General features: G+C 44.2%; 1 protein-coding gene across 3 annotated transcripts in view; it reads left to right on the top strand.

Annotated features, from left to right (window-relative positions):
• The window catches only part of POLR3B (RNA polymerase III subunit B), a 527,519-nt gene that overhangs the window by 420,544 nt on the left and 83,520 nt on the right, over positions 1-23,455 (top strand). For all 3 annotated transcript variants that reach the window (XR_003856035.1, XM_029597388.1, XM_029597387.1), the window contains 2 exons: positions 833-950; positions 8,352-8,494. Coding sequence is in view for 2 of the 3 variants with exons in the window: in XM_029597388.1 (XP_029453248.1) it covers positions 833-950; positions 8,352-8,494 (261 nt within the window). In the remaining variant the exon portion in view is untranslated. The remainder of the gene's footprint in view (positions 1-832; positions 951-8,351; positions 8,495-23,455) is intronic.

The following is a 23,455-nucleotide window of genomic DNA, read 5'->3' as shown; positions in this document are numbered from 1 at the left end:
TGACTGTGAAAATGCAAAATTGGCTCTAGTTATTTTGTAATATGCAATAATATAATTACATCTTGAATTGTATGCCAATAGTAGGAGACCTACGGTTAATACCGTTTGAAAAATGAAGTCATAGACTACGTCTTAGATTTCTTTGCTTGTCTCTTGTACACCTGCTCGGGAGCATCTCTGCGGAGTGTCCAGCAGTAGTCAGCCAGCATGAATATTTCAAATGCTCACCCTTTCTGACTGGGCTGACGTCAGCTTACTCCGCAGCAGCATGGCAGTAGAACTGCATTGCATCAGAAAATGATGTAATAAACTCTGGATGATGTGTGCATGATGGTATTATGCAATATGATGCAATATTACATCGTTCTAGGCTTATTTACAGTCCTACTGGATAAATTTACATGACTAAACCTAGAAAGTGAACTATATTAAATATCTTCAAAACGAGAGCCAATAAAAACTTTTCATGGTCATATTCGTGTTCAGCACATCAAGATACTACAGAGTAGGACCTTTTTAGATCAGTAACACTTTCATTGTTGCCCAGTGTAATATGATTGTTGCTTTTGTAAACCATTGTGATGTTTTGGAATGATGGTATATAAAATGCTTAAATAAATAAATGCAGTTAGCATCTCCATCGCACTCTCTAAAATCCTATGGAAGTGATGTGCGAGGTCTGCTGTCTTTGCACCAGGCAGGCACGTTACTAAGTAGTCTTCATGCTCACCAGCTATAAAGCTTTACACTTGTTTTGTTTTTTTGTGGGTTTGCTTTATTTATGAGAGTATATTACTCGTCTGCATCACTTCCTGGTTTTTCTTTTCTTCAGGTGAGAAAGTAGAAAACAAGCAAGTTCTTGTGAATAAGTCCATGCCAACAGTGACCCAGACTCCGTTGGAGGGGAGCAGCCAACCACAGCAGCCACAGTATAAAGATGTTCCCATAACGTAGGTTCTGCGCTGGGGTAATTACTGTTACTGATACAAGGAAAAGATGTCCCCAAAAAGCCTTTCTTGCATTCACTTTCTCATATGGCTCTCATTAGGTAGCCTTTAGGTACGACCTCTTTCCTTGCAATCCAAAGAACAAGTCCACTGGACTATTTATTTACAGTATTATTTGCCACAAACTTCCTTACAAAGTGTGATAATTGCGGCTTACAAATAACATCCACAGTGTCAAGAACTTAAAACAATTAAAGCATTAAATGGACATAATTAACATTACCACTTTAAGATCATAAACGTCTTCCATACACAAATGCCTCCTGAAAAAACTAAATTTGAATGCACTTCTGAACAGTTTTACATCTGTAATCTTCCTTACATCTACAAGTAAATCATTGCACATGATTGGGGCTCCATAAGAATATACACATGCGCTGATTCTCTGCAACCTGTAACACTTCTGGATTTCTGAAGGTAGTGACAGAGCTGGATGATACCATTTAAGTGTCTGTTTCACAACACAAGAAATATCTGCATTCAAAATGTTCTGAGTTGTTGTCAATATCTGAAATTTAATTCTTGACCTAACAGGTAGCCAATGAAGATCATGCATTGCCGAGCTAATATGATCAGTTTTTGCTAGCCCCAATAGTAGACACGCCGCTGCATGTTGAATCAACTGCAGTACATGCAGCAGCTTCTCTGATAATCCATCCAAATGATGGAGCAAAATGGCCCAAGACAAGGGCTTGAAGCACTGTATGAAATATATTTTCCGAAACTAAGTATTTCAGGGGTTTCAGCATTTTCAGCTTATAAAAAGCTGTTCTTGCCAGATGTTTAATGTATGGTTTCAATGTAAAATGGGAATCCAACAGTACCCCCAAAATTCTTAACTTCTGATTGAATAACTAAGGCTCAGTATCCTAGTTTAACCGGGGCCAAGTCAATAGCTTGGGGACTTTTAGACGTATCAGCAATAGAACCTTATTTTATACTATTTAAAAAACTCTGTCATGGTGGCCAGAATTCTACCATATTTTCCAGTGTATGTCGCACCGGTATATAAGTCACACACACCCTGCTATAAATAAGCATGTTCCTGAAAACGTTAGAAGATAGGTCGCACCTCTTCTTCATGCTTGCGACTGAGAGACAGTGGCTGAAGGAGCATGCAGAATAGGTGGGTGTTGAACATACCGCTCACATAGTTGAGTTCGGGAGGCTGCACGGAAGGACAGTGAGGAAATGCGAGAGAGAAAACAGCAGATAATGTCACACTGGTGTTTGTCGCACCGATAAAAATTGGGGGAGAAAAACATGACTTATACACCTGAAAATACGGTAATCTGTAGTGTTGCTGTGAATCATTCATCTAGACCTGTACCATTGTTTGTTATGGCTAATGCATCTCTCCTTATTGTTTTCATTCTTTAACATGATGTAGAGTGCATTTGTGAAATTCGCAGTGTGCAACTAAAAATTCATAACATTCCAGCAATGTACTAAGATTTTTCAATGCAGCTGGTAACATGGACTATACTTCCCCTAAATTCCTTATTGTTGCTGTTGTATGTAAACGATGAGGTGTCAGAAGCAGGTGGATATGAACAAATAGATTAATTTTGTTAATTAGGAAGTGTTGCCAAGACACAAGTACCTAGCAAGTACCCAAACATTAAATAGATCCCATGCTACTAATGCCAGTAATAAGCAGTAGCTATTTCCTAAGTTTGATTAATAGCAGTTTATTGTCTTCTCCTCCAATAATTTATCCAAACTTTTTTTAAACCCAGTTATACTAACTGCCCTAACCACATCCTCTGGCAATTAATTTCAGATCTTGTGTGATGAGTGAAAAAGAATTTTCTTTGTCTTGTTTTAAATGTGCTACTTGCTAACTTCAAGGAGTTGCCCCTAGACCTTGTATTATCTGAAAAAGTAAATAATCAATTCACATTTACTTATTCCATTCCTTTCATGATTTTATAGATCTGTCATATCCTCCCTCATCCTTCTCTTCAAGCTGAACAGCCCTAACCTCTTTATCTTTTCCTCATAGAGGAACCATTCTATCCCCTTTATCATTTTGGTCACCCTTCTCTGTACTTTCTCCAGTGCAACTGTATCTTTTTTTTTGAGATACAGCGATCAGAACTGCACACAATCCTCAAGGTGCAGTCTCACCATGGAGTGATATGGAGACATTGACATTTTATTCGCCATTCCCTTTATAATAATTCCTAACATTCTTTTTGCTTTTTTGACCAGCATAGCACACTGAGCCGACTATTTTAATGTATTTTTTTGCTGGGTGGTAGCTCCTAATATGGAATTTAACATCATGTAACTATAGCATGGGCTATTTTTCCCTATATGCATCACCTTGCACTTATCCACATTAAATTTTATCTGCCATTTGGGCATCCAATCTTCCAGTCTCACAAAGTCGTCCTACAATTTATCACAAACCGTATGGGATTTAACTATGAATAATTTTGTATCATCTGCAAATTTGAAAACCTCACTCGTATTCCTTTTCACATCATTTATAAATATATTAAGAAGAATTGGTCCAAGTTCAGATCCCTGAGGCACCTCACTGTTTTATCTTTTTCCACTGAGCAAACTGACCATTTAATCCTACTCTTTGTTTCTTGTCTTGTAATCAGTTTGCAGTCCACAAAAGAACATTGCCTCTTATCCCTTGATGTTTTAATTGTCCTAGAAGCCTCTTCCTCAGGTTTGTGAACTATTATAGACAATTCATTCATGGCTATTCTACTTTTGCTGCTTTACCCTTGGCAAAAAGGGTTCTGATACCAAGAATTGGACCAACAACGATACTCAAGCGTTTAACCGCCTCAAGGAAGAATTCACCACCAGATCTTTCCAAGCCATTCACGCTGAAGGTAGATGCTTCTACCCTCGTCTTACAGCACAATAATCAAGGAACCCTTGTGACCTGCTACTATTTCTCTAAGAAGTTTACTCCTGCAGAGAGAAACTACACAGTTTGAGATCATGAGCTGCTAATGGTGAAGATAGCCCTAAAGGAATGGCAACATCTATTAGAAGTGGCCAGACATCCATGGGGTAGATATTCAAAAGCAATTCCCTGTATGTACCCGGATTAGTCCAGACTCCTGGGTTTTGGCCCCCCCCCCCCCCCCCTAGCAGATGGAGACAGACGTTTACCAAGCAAAACTCCGCCTTATATAGGATGATGCCACCTACAGTCTGGCAGTATTCTTCTGTCTCCAGCAGGTGGAGAGGGGCAAAACCTACAGTCTGTGCTAGGGCCTAGCTTCTTGTTGGTGACAGGGTAGTTAGGTAAAATACAGTTTTTATAGCTAGGAAATAGGAGCACTTGTGTGCTGAAGACCGCAGAGTGTACCTGCAGACCACAGATTACGCCTCCCAGGGGGTTGTGAGGTCCTGAGGGGACCATCCCCCCTGGTTTCAGAGGCAGCTGAGGTACTTTGGGGTTCTCCCCAGTTTGCCAGCTTGTGGAGGTCACTGGGGGTGATACCGGGGAGCCCGGCTCACTCCCCCCAGTTTGATCCAGGACCTGCAGGCTTGCACAGGTATTTAAAAAAAACAAAAAACAGAAATCTGTAGTTTACAGTCTTTTTGCTTGCTGGACTCTGCTCTCCCTTCTCTTGGGGGCTCAGTGCGCTTCGTTTTCGCTGTTTGATTAGTTGGGGAGGGAGTTTATGAGTGTCAGCATGCTGCGCCGGGCTGCAGGTAGAACCTTCGGCGCCGCAGTTATTGCATGACGGGATCTGCGTGGATTGCCTCCCAGGGGGGAGAAGGAGCCTCCACAACCCGAGGTAGGGTCTTCCTTAGGGTCCACATAGTGACCGGCGCTTTTGGAGACCTGCAGCCTCCATCCCGTTCCCGCGGAGTGTGGGAACGGGCGCCATTTTGAATGCGCTCGGGCAGCGTCTCAGGGAACGGGCGCCATTTTGCCTCTGATTGGGCCGGCGGTCTCCACGGAACAGCCTGCAATTGAGGAGGAGGACCCTCCGCCTCACTTGTCGCCGCAGCGCAAGGTCCCTGAGGGGGACAAATCTGAAGTCTGGTCTCCCTATTGAGGAAGACCCAGATATGGATGGGGTTGACACATCCTCTGATTCCTCTCTTTCTTCTGCCTTCATTTTGCTTATGCACAAGGCCTTTAAGGCCCAGAGGGCTGGTAAAAAGAGGGTTCATAGTCAGGACTCCATCTTAGGGTCCCGGAAACAAGCTAAGACCGCCCAGGACACGGGCCCATCAGGAGGACCGCGTTCTTTGGGCTTGAGGACTCCCCTCACGGATCCGGATTCTTCATCTTCGGACACGGATGGCCAGGACGACCCATACCTGCCCACCCCGCCTCAGAGGGGGGTTGAGGGGGAGTCCAACCCTCTATGGGGGGGTCTAAAGGGGTCCCATGGGGCAGACGGCGATGACCCGAAGGTTGTCCGTCTTTTTAGGAAAGACGAGTTGGGTCCGCTCATTCCTGCTATTCTGGGGGAACTGGGGATTCAATTTCCCCAGGAGGAGTCCAGGTTAGGGACTACGTATCCGGTAGTCCTAGGCCTGAGGGGTCCCCCTTCGGCGTTTCCTTTCCATTTTTCGGCTACGGATTTACTTTTCAAGGAATGGGATACTCCGGAATTAGGTCTTAAGGTAGCGAAGGCGATGGACAAGCTTTACCCCCTGCCGGAGGACGTCTTGGAGTTGTTGCGGGTCCCTAAGGTTGACACGGCGGTAGCAGCGGTCACGAAAAAGACTACCATCCCGGTTATGGGGGGGACGGCCCTTAAGGATTTGCAGGATTGTAAAGTGGAGGTCCAACTTAAAAAGATTTTTGAAGTATCTGCGCTGGAAGTCCAAGCGGCTATCTGCAGTAATTTTTCTTTATGTGCGGGTCTCAGTTGGGTGCAACAACTACTAGCCAATGAGTCACTTGTGCAAGAAGAAGCTCTTCAGGCGGGGATACTCAAATCCTCTTTACTTAATTCCCTCTGTTACTGAAGCAGTGAGCTGCACTGGATACTTATTCCAAGTCAAGTATCATGCTTAATTGATTCGGGGTAGTAGCCACCGTAACAAGCAAGCTACATCCATGCTTATTTGTTTACCAAGACTATGTAATTCATTCCTTGTTGGTTGATGCTGATATAAATCATCTTTTCTTCATTCTCTCTGCCGTTGAAGCAGAGAGCTATGCTGGATGTGCATTGAAAGTGAAGTATCAGGCTTATTTGATTTGGGGTAGTAACCGCTGTAACAAGCAAGCTACTCCTCTGCTTTTTTGTGGATGCAAATCCTTTTTTCCACATTTCTTCTTGCCGTTGAAGCATAGAGCAATATTGTGTATGTTTATTGAATAAGGATATTAATCTCCAGGTAGTAGCCGTCATTCCCGCAAGCAAGCCACCCCTTGCCTCTTCTCTTCATTCACATCCTCTAGACTTTATGGATCCACAGTGTTTATCCCACGCCCCTTTGAAATCCTTCACAGTTTTGGTCTTCACCATTTTCTCCAGAAGGGCATTCCAGGCACACTCCACCCTCTCCGTGAAGAAATACTTCCTGACATTGGTTCTGAGTCTTCCTTCCTGGAGTTTTAAATCGTGACCCCTGGTTCTGCTGATTTTTTTGCAACGGAAAAGGTTTGTCATTGCCTTTGGATCATTAAAACCTTTCAAGTATCTGAAAGTCTGTATCATATCACCCCTGCTCCTCCTCTCCTCCAGGGTGTACATATTTAGATTCTTCAATCTCTCCTCATAAGTCATTCTATGAAGACCTTCCACCTTTTTGGTCGCCCTTCTCTGGACCGCCTCCATCCTGTCTCTGTCCCTTTGGAGATACGGTCTCCAGAACTGAACACAGTACTCCAGGTGAGGCCTCACCAAGGACCTGTACAAGGGGATTATCACTTCCCTTTTCTTACTCGATATTCCTCTCTCTATGCAGCCCAGCATTCTTCTGGCTTTAGCTATCGCCTTGTCACATTGTTTCGTCGACTTCAGATCATTAGAGACTATCACCCCAAGGTCTCTCTCCTGCTCTGTACATATCAGCCCTTCTCCCCCCATCGAATACAGTTCTTTCGGATTTCCACACCCCATGTGCATGACTCTGCACTTCTTGGCATTGAATCTCAGCTGCCATGACGCCTAGATCTCTTTTTTGGGTAGTAGCACCTAATATGGAACCTAACATTGTGTAACTATAGCATGGTTTATTTTTCCCTATATGCATCACCTTGCACTTGTCCACATTAAATTTCATCTGCCATTTTGATGCCCAATTTTCCAGCCTCACAAGGTCTTCCTGCAATTTATCACAATCTGCTTGTGATTTAACTACTCTGAACAATTTTGTATCATCTGCAAATTTGATTACCTGACTTGTCGTATTTCTTTCCAGATCATTTATAAATATATTGAAAAGTAAGGGTCCCAATACAGATCCCTGAGGCACTCCACTGCCCACACCAGTAGTGGCTATCTGGTTAATCACAGTTTATGGATTTCTCCAAGAACTTGTCCAAACCTTTTTTAAACCCAGCTACACTTTTCCCTTTATCATATCCTTCAGCAATGAATTCCAGTATTTATCTGAAAATTTTTAGCTAATTAGTGTTCAGTAGCAATAGTTTTATAATGTGGTGGTGCTATGATTGTTTTATCCTAATTTGTTTCAATTTTTTTTATTGTGTTCATTAAATGTCTGTAATTTTTATCTGTAAACCACTTGATTGTTTGCTACATGAAGTATATCAAATTCAATAAATGAAATGAAATCAGTATTTGAGGGTTGTCAACCTAAGTGAAGAGCAATGCTGGAAGATGCATAATATAAGATTTTTAAATAAATAAAATAAAAAATAAAATGGACCTCTGCCAAGTCCTCCAGTCAAATGTGGATTTGTAAATCAGCTTTTGGGTTGCTGCAACCCACATCCTGATCCTCTGCAACCCGTTTTGATTGAGCCCCAGCCACTTCCTGACACCTGGAGGTGAGGCCTTGCAGGCTACCTGAAGCAGTTGTCTTCTTCGTTGCTTCCTCTTGCTTCAGGTCCCCAGCGGGTCTGAGGGTTAGAATTCCCGTCTTCAACTCTGGACATAACCCTGGTTCAACGCCCCCCACCAGGGTTTTGTGTAACAGGAAGGTTTTTTCCTATACTTCCTTTGCATTTGTTAGAAAATCCCAAAGCTGCTTTCTTTATTTCATAGATAGAAAACCACCCCTCAGTTGTATCCTTATGTATTTCTTCTTAAAAGCAGTGATTTAAAAGCTAGATGTGAATTCATTCTCAGTGAAGTAAGAATATTTGATCCCCCTGATGTTACTTTACACTAAATTCCACCAAATACAGTGTCTCTTTCCTACAACCTTTAGGTACAAGGGAGCAACTGATTCCTATATCGAGAAGGTCATGATTTCATCCAATGCTGAGGATGCATTCCTTATCAAAATTCTTTTGAGACAGACAAGACGTCCCGAAATTGGAGACAAATTCAGCAGTCGGCATGGACAAAAAGGTCAGCGCAAAAGTTTTGTTTTAAGTAAAGTATTTGCAGTTATATATAAACTGCAACAGTCTTTCTCTATTTGCTAATGCTGAATAAAATTTCTCATGAAAAGCAGTTTAGTGTCACTCTTGCATATTCATTTGCTAACACAGCACTAACATTTTAAAGTATACATAAAATCCACAAGTATACACTTTGTTATGGTGACACTTTAAAATGTACAACAAACACACAACCAAAAGCACAATACAGACTAAGAATTGTATAAATATAACAACATACATGTGATATTGTCATACTACACCCATTCCTTTAAATCATACACATAAGAACATAAGAACATGCCATACTGGGTCAGACCAAAGGCCTATCAAGCCCAACATCCTGTTTCCAACAGTGGCCAAACCAGGCTGCAAGTACCCAAGCACTAAGTAGATCCCATGCTACTGATGCCAGTAATACCAGAGGCCATTCTCTAAGTCACCTTGATTAATAGAAGTTAATGAACTTCTCCTCCAAGAACTTATCCAAACCGTTTTTAAATCCAGCTACACTAACTGCACTAACCACATCCTCTGGCAACAAATTCCAGAGTTTAATTGTGCATTGAGTGAAAAAGAATTTTCTCCAACTAGTTTTGAATGTGCTACTTGCTAACTTCATGGACTGCCCCCTAGTCCTATTATCTAAAAGAGTAAATAACAGATTCACATTTACCATCCACCTGCCAAGATGGTGAAACACAGTGAAATGCTAAGAGAAACTAGGGAAGTTAACCAAATTGGTAGTGCAGTAATAATGGGAGATTTCAATTACCCCAGTGTTGACTGGGTAAGAGAGAGATCAAAACGTGCTAGAGAGAAAATTCTTGGATGGAATAAATTACAGTTTTATGGAGCAATCTGCATAGGAACTGACGGGAGAGGGAGCAATTTTAGATCTAATTCTCAGTGGAGCACAGGATTTGGTGAAAGAGGTGTAATGGTGGTGTTGCCACTTGGCAGTAGTGATTATAATATGATCAAATTTGAATTATTGACTGGAAGGGGGACAGTAAGCAAATCCACGGCTCTCGTGCTAAACTTTCAAAAGCCGTCTCTTCTCCATGCTGAATAGCCCTAACTTCTTTAGTCTTTCCTCATAGTCCTAACCTCTTTAGTCTTTCCTCATAGGGGAGCTGTTCCATCCCCTTTATCATTTTGGTTGCCCTTCTCTGTACCTTCTCAGTGCAATTATATCTTTTTTGAGATGCGGCGACCAGAATTGTACACAGTATTCAAGGTGCGGTCTCACCATGGAGCGATACAGAGGCATTATGACATTTTCCGTTTTATTCACCATTCCCTTCCTAATAATTCCCAATATTCAGTTTCCATTTTTGACTGCCGCAGCACACTGAGCCGACGATTTCAATGTGTTATCCACTATGATGCCTAGATCTTTTTCCTGGGTGGTAGCTCCAAATATGGAACCTAACATTGTGTAACTATAGCAAGGGTTATTTTTCCCTATATGCATCACACTGCACTTGTCCACATTAAATTTCATCTGCCATTTGGATGCCCAATCTTCCAGACTCACAAGGTCTTCCTGTAATGTATCACAGTCTGCTTGTGATTTAACTACTCTGAATAATTTTGTATCATTCACAAATTTGATACCCTCACTCGTCTTATTCCTTTCCAGATCATTTATATATATATTGAAAAGCACCGGTCCAAGTACAGATCCCTGAGGCACTCCACTGTTTACCTTTTTCCACTCAGAAAATTGACCATTTCCTAGAGTGTAGACAGATGGACTCAGGACCAGTGGGTTTATGCTCCCCTGCCAGCAGATGGAGATGGAGCAAGCTGACGACACAGTATATATATGTAACCATGCAGTGACCCCAGCCTGCCAGTATTCTCCGTCTCCAGCAGATGGTGGACGTGCATCTCCTTATGAGGATTTCTTTGAGCTTCATGAAAAGAGAAATTTGAAATTCTGAATTCAGGAATAGAAAGCCCGCTTTCCTGTGGTGATACCTAAAGGTCCCTCCCCCAGTTGAGAATTCCTGGGACGATTTCCATGGTCCCTCAGAAGTGTGCCTTGGTCCGTTAGCTGGGTTTCCCTGCATGGACTTAGCTGCTAATTCAGCTGAAAAGTAGCGGGTGCAGGAGGCTGAGCGCGTAAGTTACGGCAGATGCCCTCTCCCCCCATAGCCGGAGACCATCTCTGAACTCAGCCGGTAAGAGCTGAGCTCAGGTAAGATTTAAAAAAAAAAAAAAGGAAAGTTTTACCTGAATTAGAGACAATTAGAGGGGTTTCAGGACTTCCTCCGGTCTCCATTCTCAGCGTGCCATGCCAACATTTGTTCCCGTTGGGGTTGGGGAACTGGGCAGCTTGGCAGGTTGAGCGGACCCTGGTGGGCTAGGCCCTCTTCTTAGGCTTTTTTCTTGCATGCTGCGTGGTAGGCCATGCGGCCGTTTTTCCCATGCTCTTGTGCGTGTTCTGCTGCCCTCTATAGGCCTTCGGTGTGCAGTGTTTCAGCTCTGCGCACGTGTTGTGCGCTCTGTTTTTGGGCGCACTTTTTATGCGCACAAACCTTTTTATGTGCTTAATTGGCACACAGGTTGTGCATGCGCCTTGCCGCACTCTCTTCTAGATGCTTATTTTTGGGCACATTTAATTTTTGAGTGCTAACCGTTCCAACGCACATTTACTGCAGCGATGGCACCAGTAAGAAAGAAGCCTAGCATCTTCCTATTTGTGTTGCCTGTCATATTAGGGCTGCTCAGCCTGACCTAGTTTCTAACCTGTGTAGGCACGGCTCAGATGCTCAGGGAGAGTTGTTTCCTCGGGTTTTGCTAAGCCTGGCTCTTCCCATTCTGATGATGGGTTGGTCATGGTCTTGACTGGGGGAATGCCAGATCTTGGTTCTCCCTTGACTGGCTCCTTCGCTGGCAAGGGCAGTTCTGTGGGACCAACTCCAGTTCCTTCTGGGCTTGATCTGGACCCAGCTGCTTTTTCTTGGGTTGAATTTTTTCAAGGCTTATAAACCTTTCTTCAGGCGCAGTCCTCCACGTCCCCCATTTCTGTCTGGTCGGGCCCTCAGCTGGTGGTTCCTCCCTCTTTCAGTCCTATGTTTAAGCACCGGGGCTTGCTTCTGCTCCCTGCGGGTGTTCCCGACAGGAATCCGGATGGCACTGATGATGAGGTTGATCCTGACTCCCTGGAAGATGGGGAAATTCCTCCAGGGCTGGAACCGTATTGAGCCATGTTGCCATTCTTTCATAGAGGTGAACTGACAACCCTTCATTTCCTAGACCTTGAAACAGCTCGGTGTTCCTGGTTTGAATGCCATGTCAGCGCCAAGGAAGAATCCCATTTTGGTTTCCTTATGTAAAGCCTCTTGTTTTTTCCCAGTGATGGATGCCATCCAGGAATTCATTGATCTGTGGAATGGGATGCCCTAGAGGCAAATTTTAAAGGGAGTCGGACATTGGAAGGCCTGTACCCCCTGGATCCGGCTGTGAGAGAACATTTTCCCAAAGAGGATGCTCTGGTATGTGCCTTATCTAAGCGGACGACTATCCCCCTGGAGAGGGAGGAGCGACCTTGAAGGATGTACATGATAGAAGGATTGAGGTTATTCTTAAGCAAGCCTTTGAGGCAGTGAAGATGCATTTACATATTGCTCCTGTTGTGCCCTAGTGGCGAGATCATGTCTGCTTCTCTCTCAGGAGGTTGATGAGTCTGGAGAGAATTCCAGAGTGGTTATGGAGCCTGCTGCTGCCTTTTTAGCAGACGCAGGCTAAGATTTGGTCTGGACCTCTGTCAGGGGCGTAGCTTTGGTGATGGTGGCCAGGTGTCAACTCTGGTTGCGAAATTGGTCAGCTGACACAGCTTCAAAAGCCAATCTTAATAAGATGCCCTTTAAAAGCTTGCTCTTATTTGGGAGCAAGTTGGAGAAACTGGCCAGTAAGTGGGGTGAATCTCTGGTGCCTTGGTTGCCAGAGGATAAGAAACTGTGTTCCTTTGTTATGAGGGGTCATTTCCGGGGTTTCAGGCATTTTTTCCCTACAGAGGGGGCGACCTTTCAGTGGACTCAGTCTTTTGGTAGGTCTCAGTCCTTTCGTCCCCGACAACCCAAGAGAGGAGCAGGCTCGTGTAGTGGACCTTCCCGAACTTCCCAATGAAGGTTTGCCAACCCACCTTCTGGAACAGGAAATAAGGGGACGTCTCTCTTTTATCGGAGGTGGGTTGAGATCACGTCGGACCAGTGGGTCCTGGAGGTGATACGTGAAGGGTATGCACTGGAATTTTGTGGTATTCCTCAGGAGGTTATTCATGGTGTCCCCTTGCCATTCCCCACAGAAGAAGTAGGCAGTGGAGTTCAGTCTTCAAAGGTTCCTCATACTAAGGGCTGTGGTTCCAGTGCTTGCATCTCAAAAAAGTATGGGGCATTATTCCATTTATTTTGCTGTACCCAAAAGGAGGGCTCCTTTCATCCCATCTTGGATTTCAAGAGGGTCAACCATCACTTAAAGATGACTTATTTTCGAATGGAATCCTTATGCTCGGTAATAGTGGCGGTGCAGTCAGGGGAATTTCTGACATTTTTAGATGTCAGAGGCTTACCTTCATATTCCCATCCAAATGGAACATCAATGCTTTCTACGCTTTGAGGTGTTGGGGCACCATTATCAGTTTCAGACACTGCCTTTTAGTCTAGCCACTGCTCACAGAACATTTTCCAAGATTATGGTGGTGGTAGCGGCGGCCTTGCAAAAAGAAGGAATCTGGGTGCACCCATATTTGGACGACTGGTTGATTCGAGCCAAGTCTCAGGAAGAGAGCCGCCTGGTGACACACAAGGTTATCTCCTTATTGCAGGAGCTTGGTTGGGTGATGAACCTGACCAAGAACAATCTTCAACCTTCCCAGTCATTGGAGTATCTGGGGGTCTGGTTTGACACAGAACAGGACAGTTTTCCTACTGGAAGTTCGGATCCAAAGATTGATAATTCAAGTGTGTCAGTTGTTGAACACCATACGCCTGATAGTGTAGTCCTACCTTCAGGTACTCAGCTTAATGGCAGCTACCCTGGAAGTGGTGCCATGGGCAAGTGCTCATATATTTCCTCTTCAGCGCTCTCTGCTAGCTCTTTGGAACCCGCAGTCTCAGGATTATGCAGTTCAGCTCCACTTGCCTACAAGGTAAATAATTTCTCCATTTAATCCTACTCTGTTTCCTGTCTTTTAACCAGTTTGTAATCCACAAAAGGACATTGCCTCCTATCCCATGAATTCTTTAGTTTTCTTAGAAGCCTCTAATGAGGGACTTTGTCAAACACCTTCTAAAAATCCAAATACACTGTATCTACTGGTTCACTTTTATATGCATGTTTATTAACCCCTTCAAAAAAATGAAGCAGGTTTGTGAGGCAAAACTTCCCTTGGGTAAATCCATGTTGACTGTGTTCCATTAAACCATGTCTTTCTATATTAAAAAATTCATCGCGGACACGGTAAAAAATGGTTTCTTTAAGCTATACACTCTTAAACGTATTAAATCTCTATTATACCAATATGATTTCCGCACAGTCTTACAAGCAACTATTTTATCAAAAATTGATTACTGCAATGCTCTGTTACTGGGTCTACCTAAAGCCACCATTCAACCTTTGCAAATGCTGCAAAATGCAGCTGCCCGCATTATCACTGACACAAGCCGCCATGATCACATCACTCCAGCTCTTCAGTCTTTGCACTGGCTACCCGTGGCTTACAGGATAATTTATAAATCTATGTCGCTGATACACAAAGCCATTCAAAACAGAGAAATGCTCTGGTTCACAGATCAACTGCAATTCAAAATGTCTTCCCGCCCAACGAGATTCCAGAATTTAGCCAAACTAAATATCCCAGCACCCAATCTGACTAAACTCTCTAGTACAAAAGAACGATCTTTCATCATTGCTGGATCAACTATATGGAACACCATGCCCTCTGAGTTACGCCAGGAACTCTGTCACAAAAAATTTAAACAAAACCTTAAAACCTGGCTATTTAAAAAAGCCTACTATCAATGATCTGTATCCTCAACTACTCTTCCTATCCGCCACAATGTCTCATATATTGCTTATATTCTTTTAATACATAGTTATATACTGTATTGTATTTGTTCAGTTACCATGTTAAATTGTAAAGCACAATGCTGAATTACTGTTTGAATGTAAACCGAGGTGATGTTATTTACGTACCCCGGTATAGAAAAATCTATAAATAAATAAATAAATAAATATATGCTCTACGATTTTGATCTTTAGAATAGATTCCTCTATTTTTCCCGACACTGAAGTCAGGCTCACTGGTCTATGGTTTCCTGGATCACCCCTGGAGCCCTTTTTAAATATTGGAGTTACATTGTCCACCCTCCAGTCTTCAGGTACAATGGATGATTTTAATAATAGGTTACAAATTTTAACTAATTGGTATCTTCCCAACATCCTCATGTTGCGTCCGTCGGTCGCAGATGGCTGCGACCGCTCTGCCTCACCTCTATTCTATCATTCTCCTCCTCCCTTGGAAGGATGGCTGCCTCCGCTGCTGGTTGCCGAAACCCTCGGTGTCTCCGTCCGCTATGCTTCTTCCTGAGGCCTCCTAGGGCACACGCACGTTGCCTACGCTTTTGAATACGTAATGGCAGGAACCTCGGGGGCGTCCCCACCGCATGACATCAGTACCTCTGGATGTTTAAACCTCAGGTCTGCTCCACTACAACGAGTTAGCAAGGACTTCGGTTTTGCTACTCTGACTGCTTCTAAGCTGCTCGCTTGGATTCCTCACTACCCTCTGGGTTACCTCGCTCCTTCAGAAGCTCTGGGTACCCGCTCCTCTGGGGCCTCTCGCTTCCACCTGTCCTTCGGGGTTCAACTGCCTAACCTTAAGGATACCCGCTCCTCGGGGGTCCTGTCTGCTTTCTTTCAGGAACCCTCGGCGCTCCTAGGTACTCGCTCCTCGAGGGCCTATTCTACCCAGGGTATCCTGCACCTCAGACCACGGGTCCTTCTCTACATGCTTCTACCAAAGGACGTTTATCAGCACTGCAACATTGTGAGTATCTCTACGCTCCAGCTCTTCCACCTTTCAGGTTCACGGCCTATCCCACGCTGCAGAACACTACCGGACCTTTGCTACATCTGGGTGAGACCATCTACTATAGATACTGTCTGAGCTTACTGCGATACCACTGGACTACAGTACTGCCTATTCCTTGGGCAAGATTCAACCTTATCTACAGCAGTATAATAAAGGTTTCTTTCCTCAGTGTTTGCTTACTAAGGGTCTGGCCAATCGTTGTGGTTCCCCACGGGGCCCCTCCCTGTGGGAGGAGTCATCGCCACCTCGACCAAGAGTCCACAAATATGCCACAAATCCAACACCTCATTTGTAAACACAGAAGCAAAGAATTCATTTAGTCTTTCTACTATGGCCTTCTCTTCCCTAAGAGCCCCTTTAACCCCTTGGTCATCTAATGGTCCAACTGAGTCCCTCACAGGTTTCTTGCTTCTGATATATTTTAAAAAGTTTTATTATGAATTTTTGCCTCTACGGCCAACTTTCTTTCAAATTCTTTTAGCCTGCCTGTTGCATCCGTCGGTCGCAGACTGCTGCGACCGCTCTGCCTTACCTCTTTTCTACCCTTTTCCTCCTCCTTGGGCAAGATGGCTGCCTCCAGTGCAGAGTGCTGAAACCCTCAGCGTCTCCAACTCAGCATGGGCATCCCAGTCCACCATGCTCATTCCCGTGGCCGCCTAGGGCGCACGCACTTTGCTTACGCTTGTGTACACGTCATGGCAGGAACCTCGAGGGTGTCCCCACTGCATGACATCAATACCTCTGGGTATTTAAGCCTCCGCTACGCTATTTACTTTGAGTTAGCAAGGACTTCGGTTTAGCTACTCTGACCGCTCTAAGCTGCTCGCTTAGACACCTTGCTACCCTCCGGGCAGTCTCGCTCCTGACGAAGCTCTAGGCACCCGCTCCTTGGGGGCCTCTCGCTTCCAAAAACCCTTCGGGGTTTCTATTAACTAGACAACCGCTCCTCGGGGGTCTCTCTCTTTATTTCAGGATCTCCTGTACTATCAGATACTCGCTCCTCAAGGGTCTACCGGACCAGTCTATCCTGCACCACGGACCTTCGGTCCCACCATCTCCATTTCCAGGAAGATGCTTGCACTACGCTGCAGTGAGTACCTCTACGATTCAGTTCTCCAACTCCACCCACCAGGCTTGGCTTATCCCACACCGCGGGTTCCTATCTACCTTGAACATCTGGGTGAGACTTCTACATCCGAGACGGTCTGAACATATTGGCAACTTGCCTTTCCTTCCTGCCTCATACCATCTATCTACAGCAGTACAATAAAGCTTTCCACCTACAAGTGTCTGCTCTCTTGAGTTTAGCCTATCGCTGTGGTTCCCCATGGGGCCCCTCCCCATGGGAGGAGTCATCTCCACCGCAACTAAGGGTCCACACTATGCCACAAACACAACACTGCCTATCAATGTTTTACATTTAACTTGACAGTGCTTATGCTTTTTCCTATTTTCTTCAGATGGATCGTTCTTCCAATTATTGAAGGATGTTTTTTTTTATTTATTTTATTAAAATAGCCTGTTTCACCTCACCTCATGCTGGTAATCGTTTTGCCTTCCTTCCACCTTTCTTAATGAGTGGAATACATCTGGACTGCGCTTCTAAGTTTGTAATTTTTAACTAATGTCAATGCCTGTTGTACAGTTTTAAGCTTTGCAGCTGCACTTTTCAGTTTTTTTCTAACTATTTTCCTCCTTTTATCAAAGTTTTCCTTTTGAAAATTTAATGTTAGAGCTGTAGATTTGCATATTGTCCCCCTTCCGGTCATTAGTTCAAATTTGATCATGTTATGATCACTGTTGCCAAGGGCTCCACCACCATTATTTCTCTCACCAAATCTTGCGGTCCACTAAAAATTAAATCTAAAATAGCTCCTTCTCTCATTGGTTTTTGAACCAATTGCTCCATGAAGCAGTCATTTATTCCATCCAGGAACTTTATATCTCTAGCAAGTCCAGATATTACATTTACCCAGTCAATATTGGGGTAATTGAAATCTAGTCCAGGAAGAAGAGAAGCAAAACCTTGCACATAAGCAAGTATCACAGTACACTGGTGCAGGATAAATATTTAATCACCATCAATTTCTATGATGTATTTGAATTGGATTTTCAGAACATCAAGGATATATATAATTCAAACAGGCAACTCCATGAATTCCAAATAGTACTTTAACTCGATCCCCCGACACGGTCCCGTGTTTCGCTAGGCTGCGTCGGGGGGGACCAGGGGTACATTCAAATCTAAAGTATAAAAGCAAATAAAAGTCAACTCGGTTAAATGGTGAGAAAGGCTACATAGTAACATCCATTAGACAAATGTACATACCTCTGAAATGATACCCGGAGCGTGCAGGCTCTCACAGGTGTCAGCCATTTAAACACAGGAAAAGGCGCGAACGTGACAGCTCTCGCGAGAGCTGTCAAAAGCCAGCAAATCTCGATGGATCCATCCCTAATAAAACAGGTGCCATTCAATTTCTCTGTTAAGGCCCTGGGGGGCAACTGTGTTAAGCGTAAAGATCCACCTCTGCTCCCTCCGACCCAGAACCTCGGGGAAGTCCCCACCCCGAAGGGGGGGACGTACCACCTCGATAACTGAAAAGGAGAGATCAGAGACGGTGTGACCACATTCAATCCAGTGTGAAACCAAAGGCTCGTCTACTCTATGAAGGCGAATATTAGAACAATGTTCAATCATTCGGGTCTTCAGCATTCGCGTAGTTTTGCCTACATAGAGTAGAGAGCAAGGACATTTTACAATGTATACTACGCCCTTTGTAAGACAGTCTGATGTGGAGCGGAGTTTAAAGACTCGCCCCGTGCTAGGTTGTGTAAACTCAGAAGTCGATGTCATGTGACTGCACATAGTGCAGTGGCCGCATGGACCGTGTATTCCAAGGTTGTCAGGAATGTCATCTGAGGGGGATGTATGAACCAGACGGTCCCGCAAATTTTTGCCACGTCTAAAGGTAAAACGTAACGAACTATCTAGCAATTCAGTCAAAGCCAAAGCTGCCCAGTGTCTCCTGATCATCATGGAAATGGCTCTCCCCTTAATGGAAAATGGTAAGATACAGTTATTAGTATCGTCTTCTAAGTGAGTGGACTGTAAAAACAGCCACTCCCGGTCAGAGTATAGCGCCCTTTTGAAAGCTCTTTTGACCACTCTGTGCGGATAGCCGCGCTCTACAAATCGGTCACTCATCAAGCGCGCTTGTACTAGAAATTCTGACATGGTAGAACATAGACGGCGTAAGCGTAAAAATTGTCCAGAGGGGATATTATCCCGTAAAGCGCGGGGATGGCAGCTCTGATACTGTAACAGAGTGTTACGGTCCGTGTCTTTACGGTATAGAGTGGTGTCAAAACCATCTACCCCAGTTGTAATGGTGATATCCAGAAACGCTATTGTCCGTGGATGAATTCAAAAATTGAATTGAATATGTGAACTGACTGAGTTAAGCCAATCCAGGAAACAGTAAAACTGAATATCCGTACCAGTCCAGATAAGCAGGACATTGTCAATGTAACGACGCCATGCGTAAATGAACTGAGACCATTCAGAAGGGTAAACATGCTGACACTCAAAATGGTCCATAAACAAACAGGCCAAGCTGGGGGCCATGGTGGCCCCCATAGCCGTGCCTTTAATCTGCTGAAAATGAGCCTTCTGAAACCGAAAAAAATTATTAGTTAGCGCGATCTCTGCTAACTGAGTCAAAAAGGTAGTGGACACGCGATGTGGATGGGGTCGTTTATCTAAAGTATGTGAAATAACCTGTAGAGCCTCATTTTGGGGTATATTAGAGTACAGAGAGACCACGTCCAGCGTAACCAGAAAAAAAGAGGCAGACGGAAAACTCAGTTCAGATAAAAGAGAAATAAGATGTGTGGAGTCCCTCACATAGGATCGAATCTGTGGCACAAAGGGCTTCAGAAAACAATCCACAAATTGTGACAACGGTTCTAGGAGAGAGCCAATGCCCGCGACGATGGGGCGACCCGGGGGGTGTATAAGCGTTTTGTGTATTTTAGGTAATGTATAGAATTGCGGCATTACAGGAAAGGGTGTCGTCAAAAACTTTTGCTCCTTGGCAGTGATCATATGTCGGTCAGCAGCGTGTTGAACAATTAATTTAATACTATTCTTCAGTGTCTCTGTAGGATCAGTCAGTAACGGTTTATAAAAGGATTGGTCACTCAATTGCCGAAGTGCCTCACAGTCATAATCAGAGCGATCCTGAACCACTATTCCTCCCCCTTTGTCCGCAGGTTTGATAGTAATAGAGCGGTCCCTCGACAGGGACACTAAAGCGTTTGACTCAGCTCTAGACAAATTAAACCGGACAAATGGTGTATGTGAAAAAATATTATGTACATCCCTACTGACTAGACGTTCAAATGCCCCAAGCGTAGCATCAATGGGGCCCGGAGGGATCCATCGAGACCTGGGCCGCACCACTGACAAGTCAGCGGTGGGTACAGTATCCTTGAAGAAAAGTTTAAGCCTCAATAAACGAAAGAAACGATGAAGGTGTGTAAATACCTCAAACATATCACCCTTAATTGTGGGGACAAAGGAAAGCCCCTTCCGTAAAACACTCAATTCGCTGTCAGAGAGTGACCGGGAAGATAAGTTAAAGACTGTTTCTTCAGTCACTGCCACGGGTCCGCTTGCGCCCGCGTTGTGCGTGCCGGTCTCTGTATGCGCTGAGTTGATCCAGTCCCCCTCGATCGCGTGCTGCGGGTATTCCGCTGATTGTGGCCAGAGTCTAAAAAAGAGGCAGCGATTGACGAGTAACGGGAGGAGGCAAATTGTCCAGAAGATGTATCCCCAATTGACACCGCTGCTTGTTCCTGGGCGTCCTCCAAAGGTGGTGCCCGATTTCGACGGGAGCCGCCTCGATGTCGTTGTGCCATGGGGTCTTCTGCTGAGGAGTCGCCAGAGGAGGAGGAATCTTCGGCGAAAGTAACTTTCTTGGAAGGTTTTTGATTCATCCATTTATACACATAACCGGACTGATAGTCAGTTGCGTCTCTCTGAAATTTGCCAAATTTCACCGCTTTCAAATCTGTGCGAAACTTTGACAAGTTGTCTTGAAACTCAGTCAGTTGTTGTTCAAATGATTCCACTGCAGTGGAAGATTTGATAGTATCCAATTTCTGGGTGACTTCTGTCTTGAGTTGATCAATAAGCTCTTTATTGGTTTCGATAATCAGAACCATCAAATCCAAAGAGCATTTGTTTAATATTTTCTTCCAACACGTAAGGAAAGTGGTGTTGTCCGTATGTAAGCGGGGTTCCTTCTGGATGCGAAGTCCCCTGGGAATTCGACGTATGCGGCAGTATTCTATAAGCGTAGAGGAGTGGAGTTCAGCCCTGGTCAAACGTTTCTGAGTATTAATCAAGTCCGTCCAGGACACAGGAGTGATGGTATCCAACGAGGCGTCCTCGAAGAATGGACTGGCTGTGAGTACCGCGTTCACGGCTGCTTCCGAATAACTGAATGTATAATCATCGGTAGCCATTAAATGCTTCAGTAATACGGTACTAGTCCAGGAAGAAGAGAAGCAAAACCTTGCACATAAGCAAGTATCACAGTACACTGGTGCAGGATAAATATTTAATCACCATCAATTTCTATGATGTATTTGAATTGGATTTTCTGAACATCAAGGATATATATAATTCAAACAGGCAACTCCATGAATTCCAAATAGTACTTTAACTCGGTCCCCCGACACGGTCCCGTGTTTCGCTAGGCTGCGTCGGGGGGGACCAGGGGTACATTCAAATCTAAAGTATAAAAGCAAATAAAAGTCAACTCAGTTAAATGGTGAGAAAGGCTACATAGTAACATCCATTAGACAAATGTACATACCTCTGAAATGATACCCGGAGCGCGCAGGCTCTCGCAGGTGTCAGCCATTTAAACACAGGAAAAGGCGCGAACGTGACAGCTCTCGCGAGAGCTGTCAGAAGCCAGCAAATCTCGATGGATCCATCCCTAATAAAACAGGTGCCATTCAATTTCTCTGTTAAGGCCCTGGGGGGCAACTGTGTTAAGCGTAAAGATCCACCTCTGCTCCCTCCGACCCAGAACCTCGGGGAAGTCCCCACCCCGAAGGGGGGGACGTACCACCTCGATAACTGAAAAGGAGAGATCAGAGACGGTGTGATCACATTCAATCCAGTGCGAAACCAAAGGCTCGTCTACTCTATGAAGGCGAATATTAGAACAATGTTCAATCATTCGGGTCTTCAGCATTCGCGTAGTTTTGCCTACATAGAGTAAAGAGCAAGGACATTTTACAATGTATACTACGCCCTTTGTAAGACAGTCTGATGTGGAGCGGAGTTTAAAGACTCGCCCCGTGCTAGGTTGTGTAAACTCAGAAGTCGATGTCGTGTGACTGCACATAGTGCAGTGGCCGCATGGACCGTGTATTCCAAGGTTGTCAGGAATGTCATCTGAGGGGGATGTATGAACCAGACGGTCCCGCAAATTTTTGCCACGTCTAAAGGTAAATCTCTAAATTGAAATCTCCCATTATTACTGCATTATTTATTGAAATCTCCCATTATTATTAAATTAGTTTCCCTGATTTCATCTGTCTGATCATTTTGGCCAGCTGGACAGTGGTATACTCCTATCACTATATTCTTACCCAATACACATGGGATTTCTGCATATATAGATTATACTGAGCATTTAGTCTCTTGTATAGAGACCTGTTGGACTCTATACCTTCCCAGACATAAAGTGTCACACCCCCACCAAGTTGATCCTCCCTATCATCGCGATATAATTTATAGAAACATAGAAATGACGGCAGAAGAAGACCAAACGGCCCATCCAGTCTGCCCAGCAAGCTTCACACACTTTTTTCTCTCATACTTATCTGTTTCTCTTAGCTCTTGGTTCTATTTCCCTTCCACCCCCACCATTAATGTAGAAAGCAGTGATGGAGCTGCATCCAAGTGAAATATCTAGCTTGATAAGTTAGGGGTAGTAGGGGTAGTAACCGCCGCAATAAGCAAGCTACACCCATGCTTATTTGTTTTACTCAAACTATGTTATACAGCCCTTATTGGTTGTTTTTCTTCTCCCCTGCCGTTGAAGCAGGGAAGCAGGGAGCTATGCTGGATATGCTTGAAGTATCAGTTTATTCTTCTCCCATGCTGTTGAAGCAGAGAGCCATGCTGGATATGCATCGAAAGTGAAGTATCAGGCACATTTGGTTTGGGGTAGTAACCGCCGTAACAAGCCAGCTACTCCCCGCTTTGTGAATGCGAACCCTTTTTTCTTCTCCCCTGCCGTTGAAGCAGAGAGCTCTGGTGGATGTGTGTAGTATCAGTTTTTTCTTCTCCCCTGCCGTTGAAGCAGAGAACTATGCTGTATATGCATAGAAATTGAAGTAACAGGCTTATTTGGTTTGGGGTAATAACCGCCGTAACAAGCCAGCTTTATTCCACATTTCCTCTTGCTGTTGAAGCTAGAACGATGTTGGAGTCACAGTAAGCATGTGTACGTTTATTGAATAAGGGTATTGTCTCCAGGCAGTAGCCATCATTCTGGCAAGTCACCCACTCTTCATTGGCGGTCTCTTGACTTTATGGATCCACAGTGTTTATCCCACGCCCCTTTGAAGTCCTTCACAGTTCTGGTCTTCACCACATCCTGATATAGCACTGTCCCATTGGTTTCGCTCCTTACACATTGCTAGTGCTTAAGAATTCTGCACATAAGAGGTAATTTTCAAATAGTTACACATGCAAATGTAACATACTATTGTAGCAATTTTCAAAAACCCATTTAA

This window comes from Rhinatrema bivittatum, chromosome 4 (assembly GCF_901001135.1).
Source record: "Rhinatrema bivittatum chromosome 4, aRhiBiv1.1, whole genome shotgun sequence".
NCBI lineage: Eukaryota > Metazoa > Chordata > Amphibia > Gymnophiona > Rhinatrematidae > Rhinatrema > Rhinatrema bivittatum.
The sequence above is the reverse complement of the archived record's forward strand: the minus strand, read 5'-3'. Positions and strand labels throughout refer to the sequence as shown.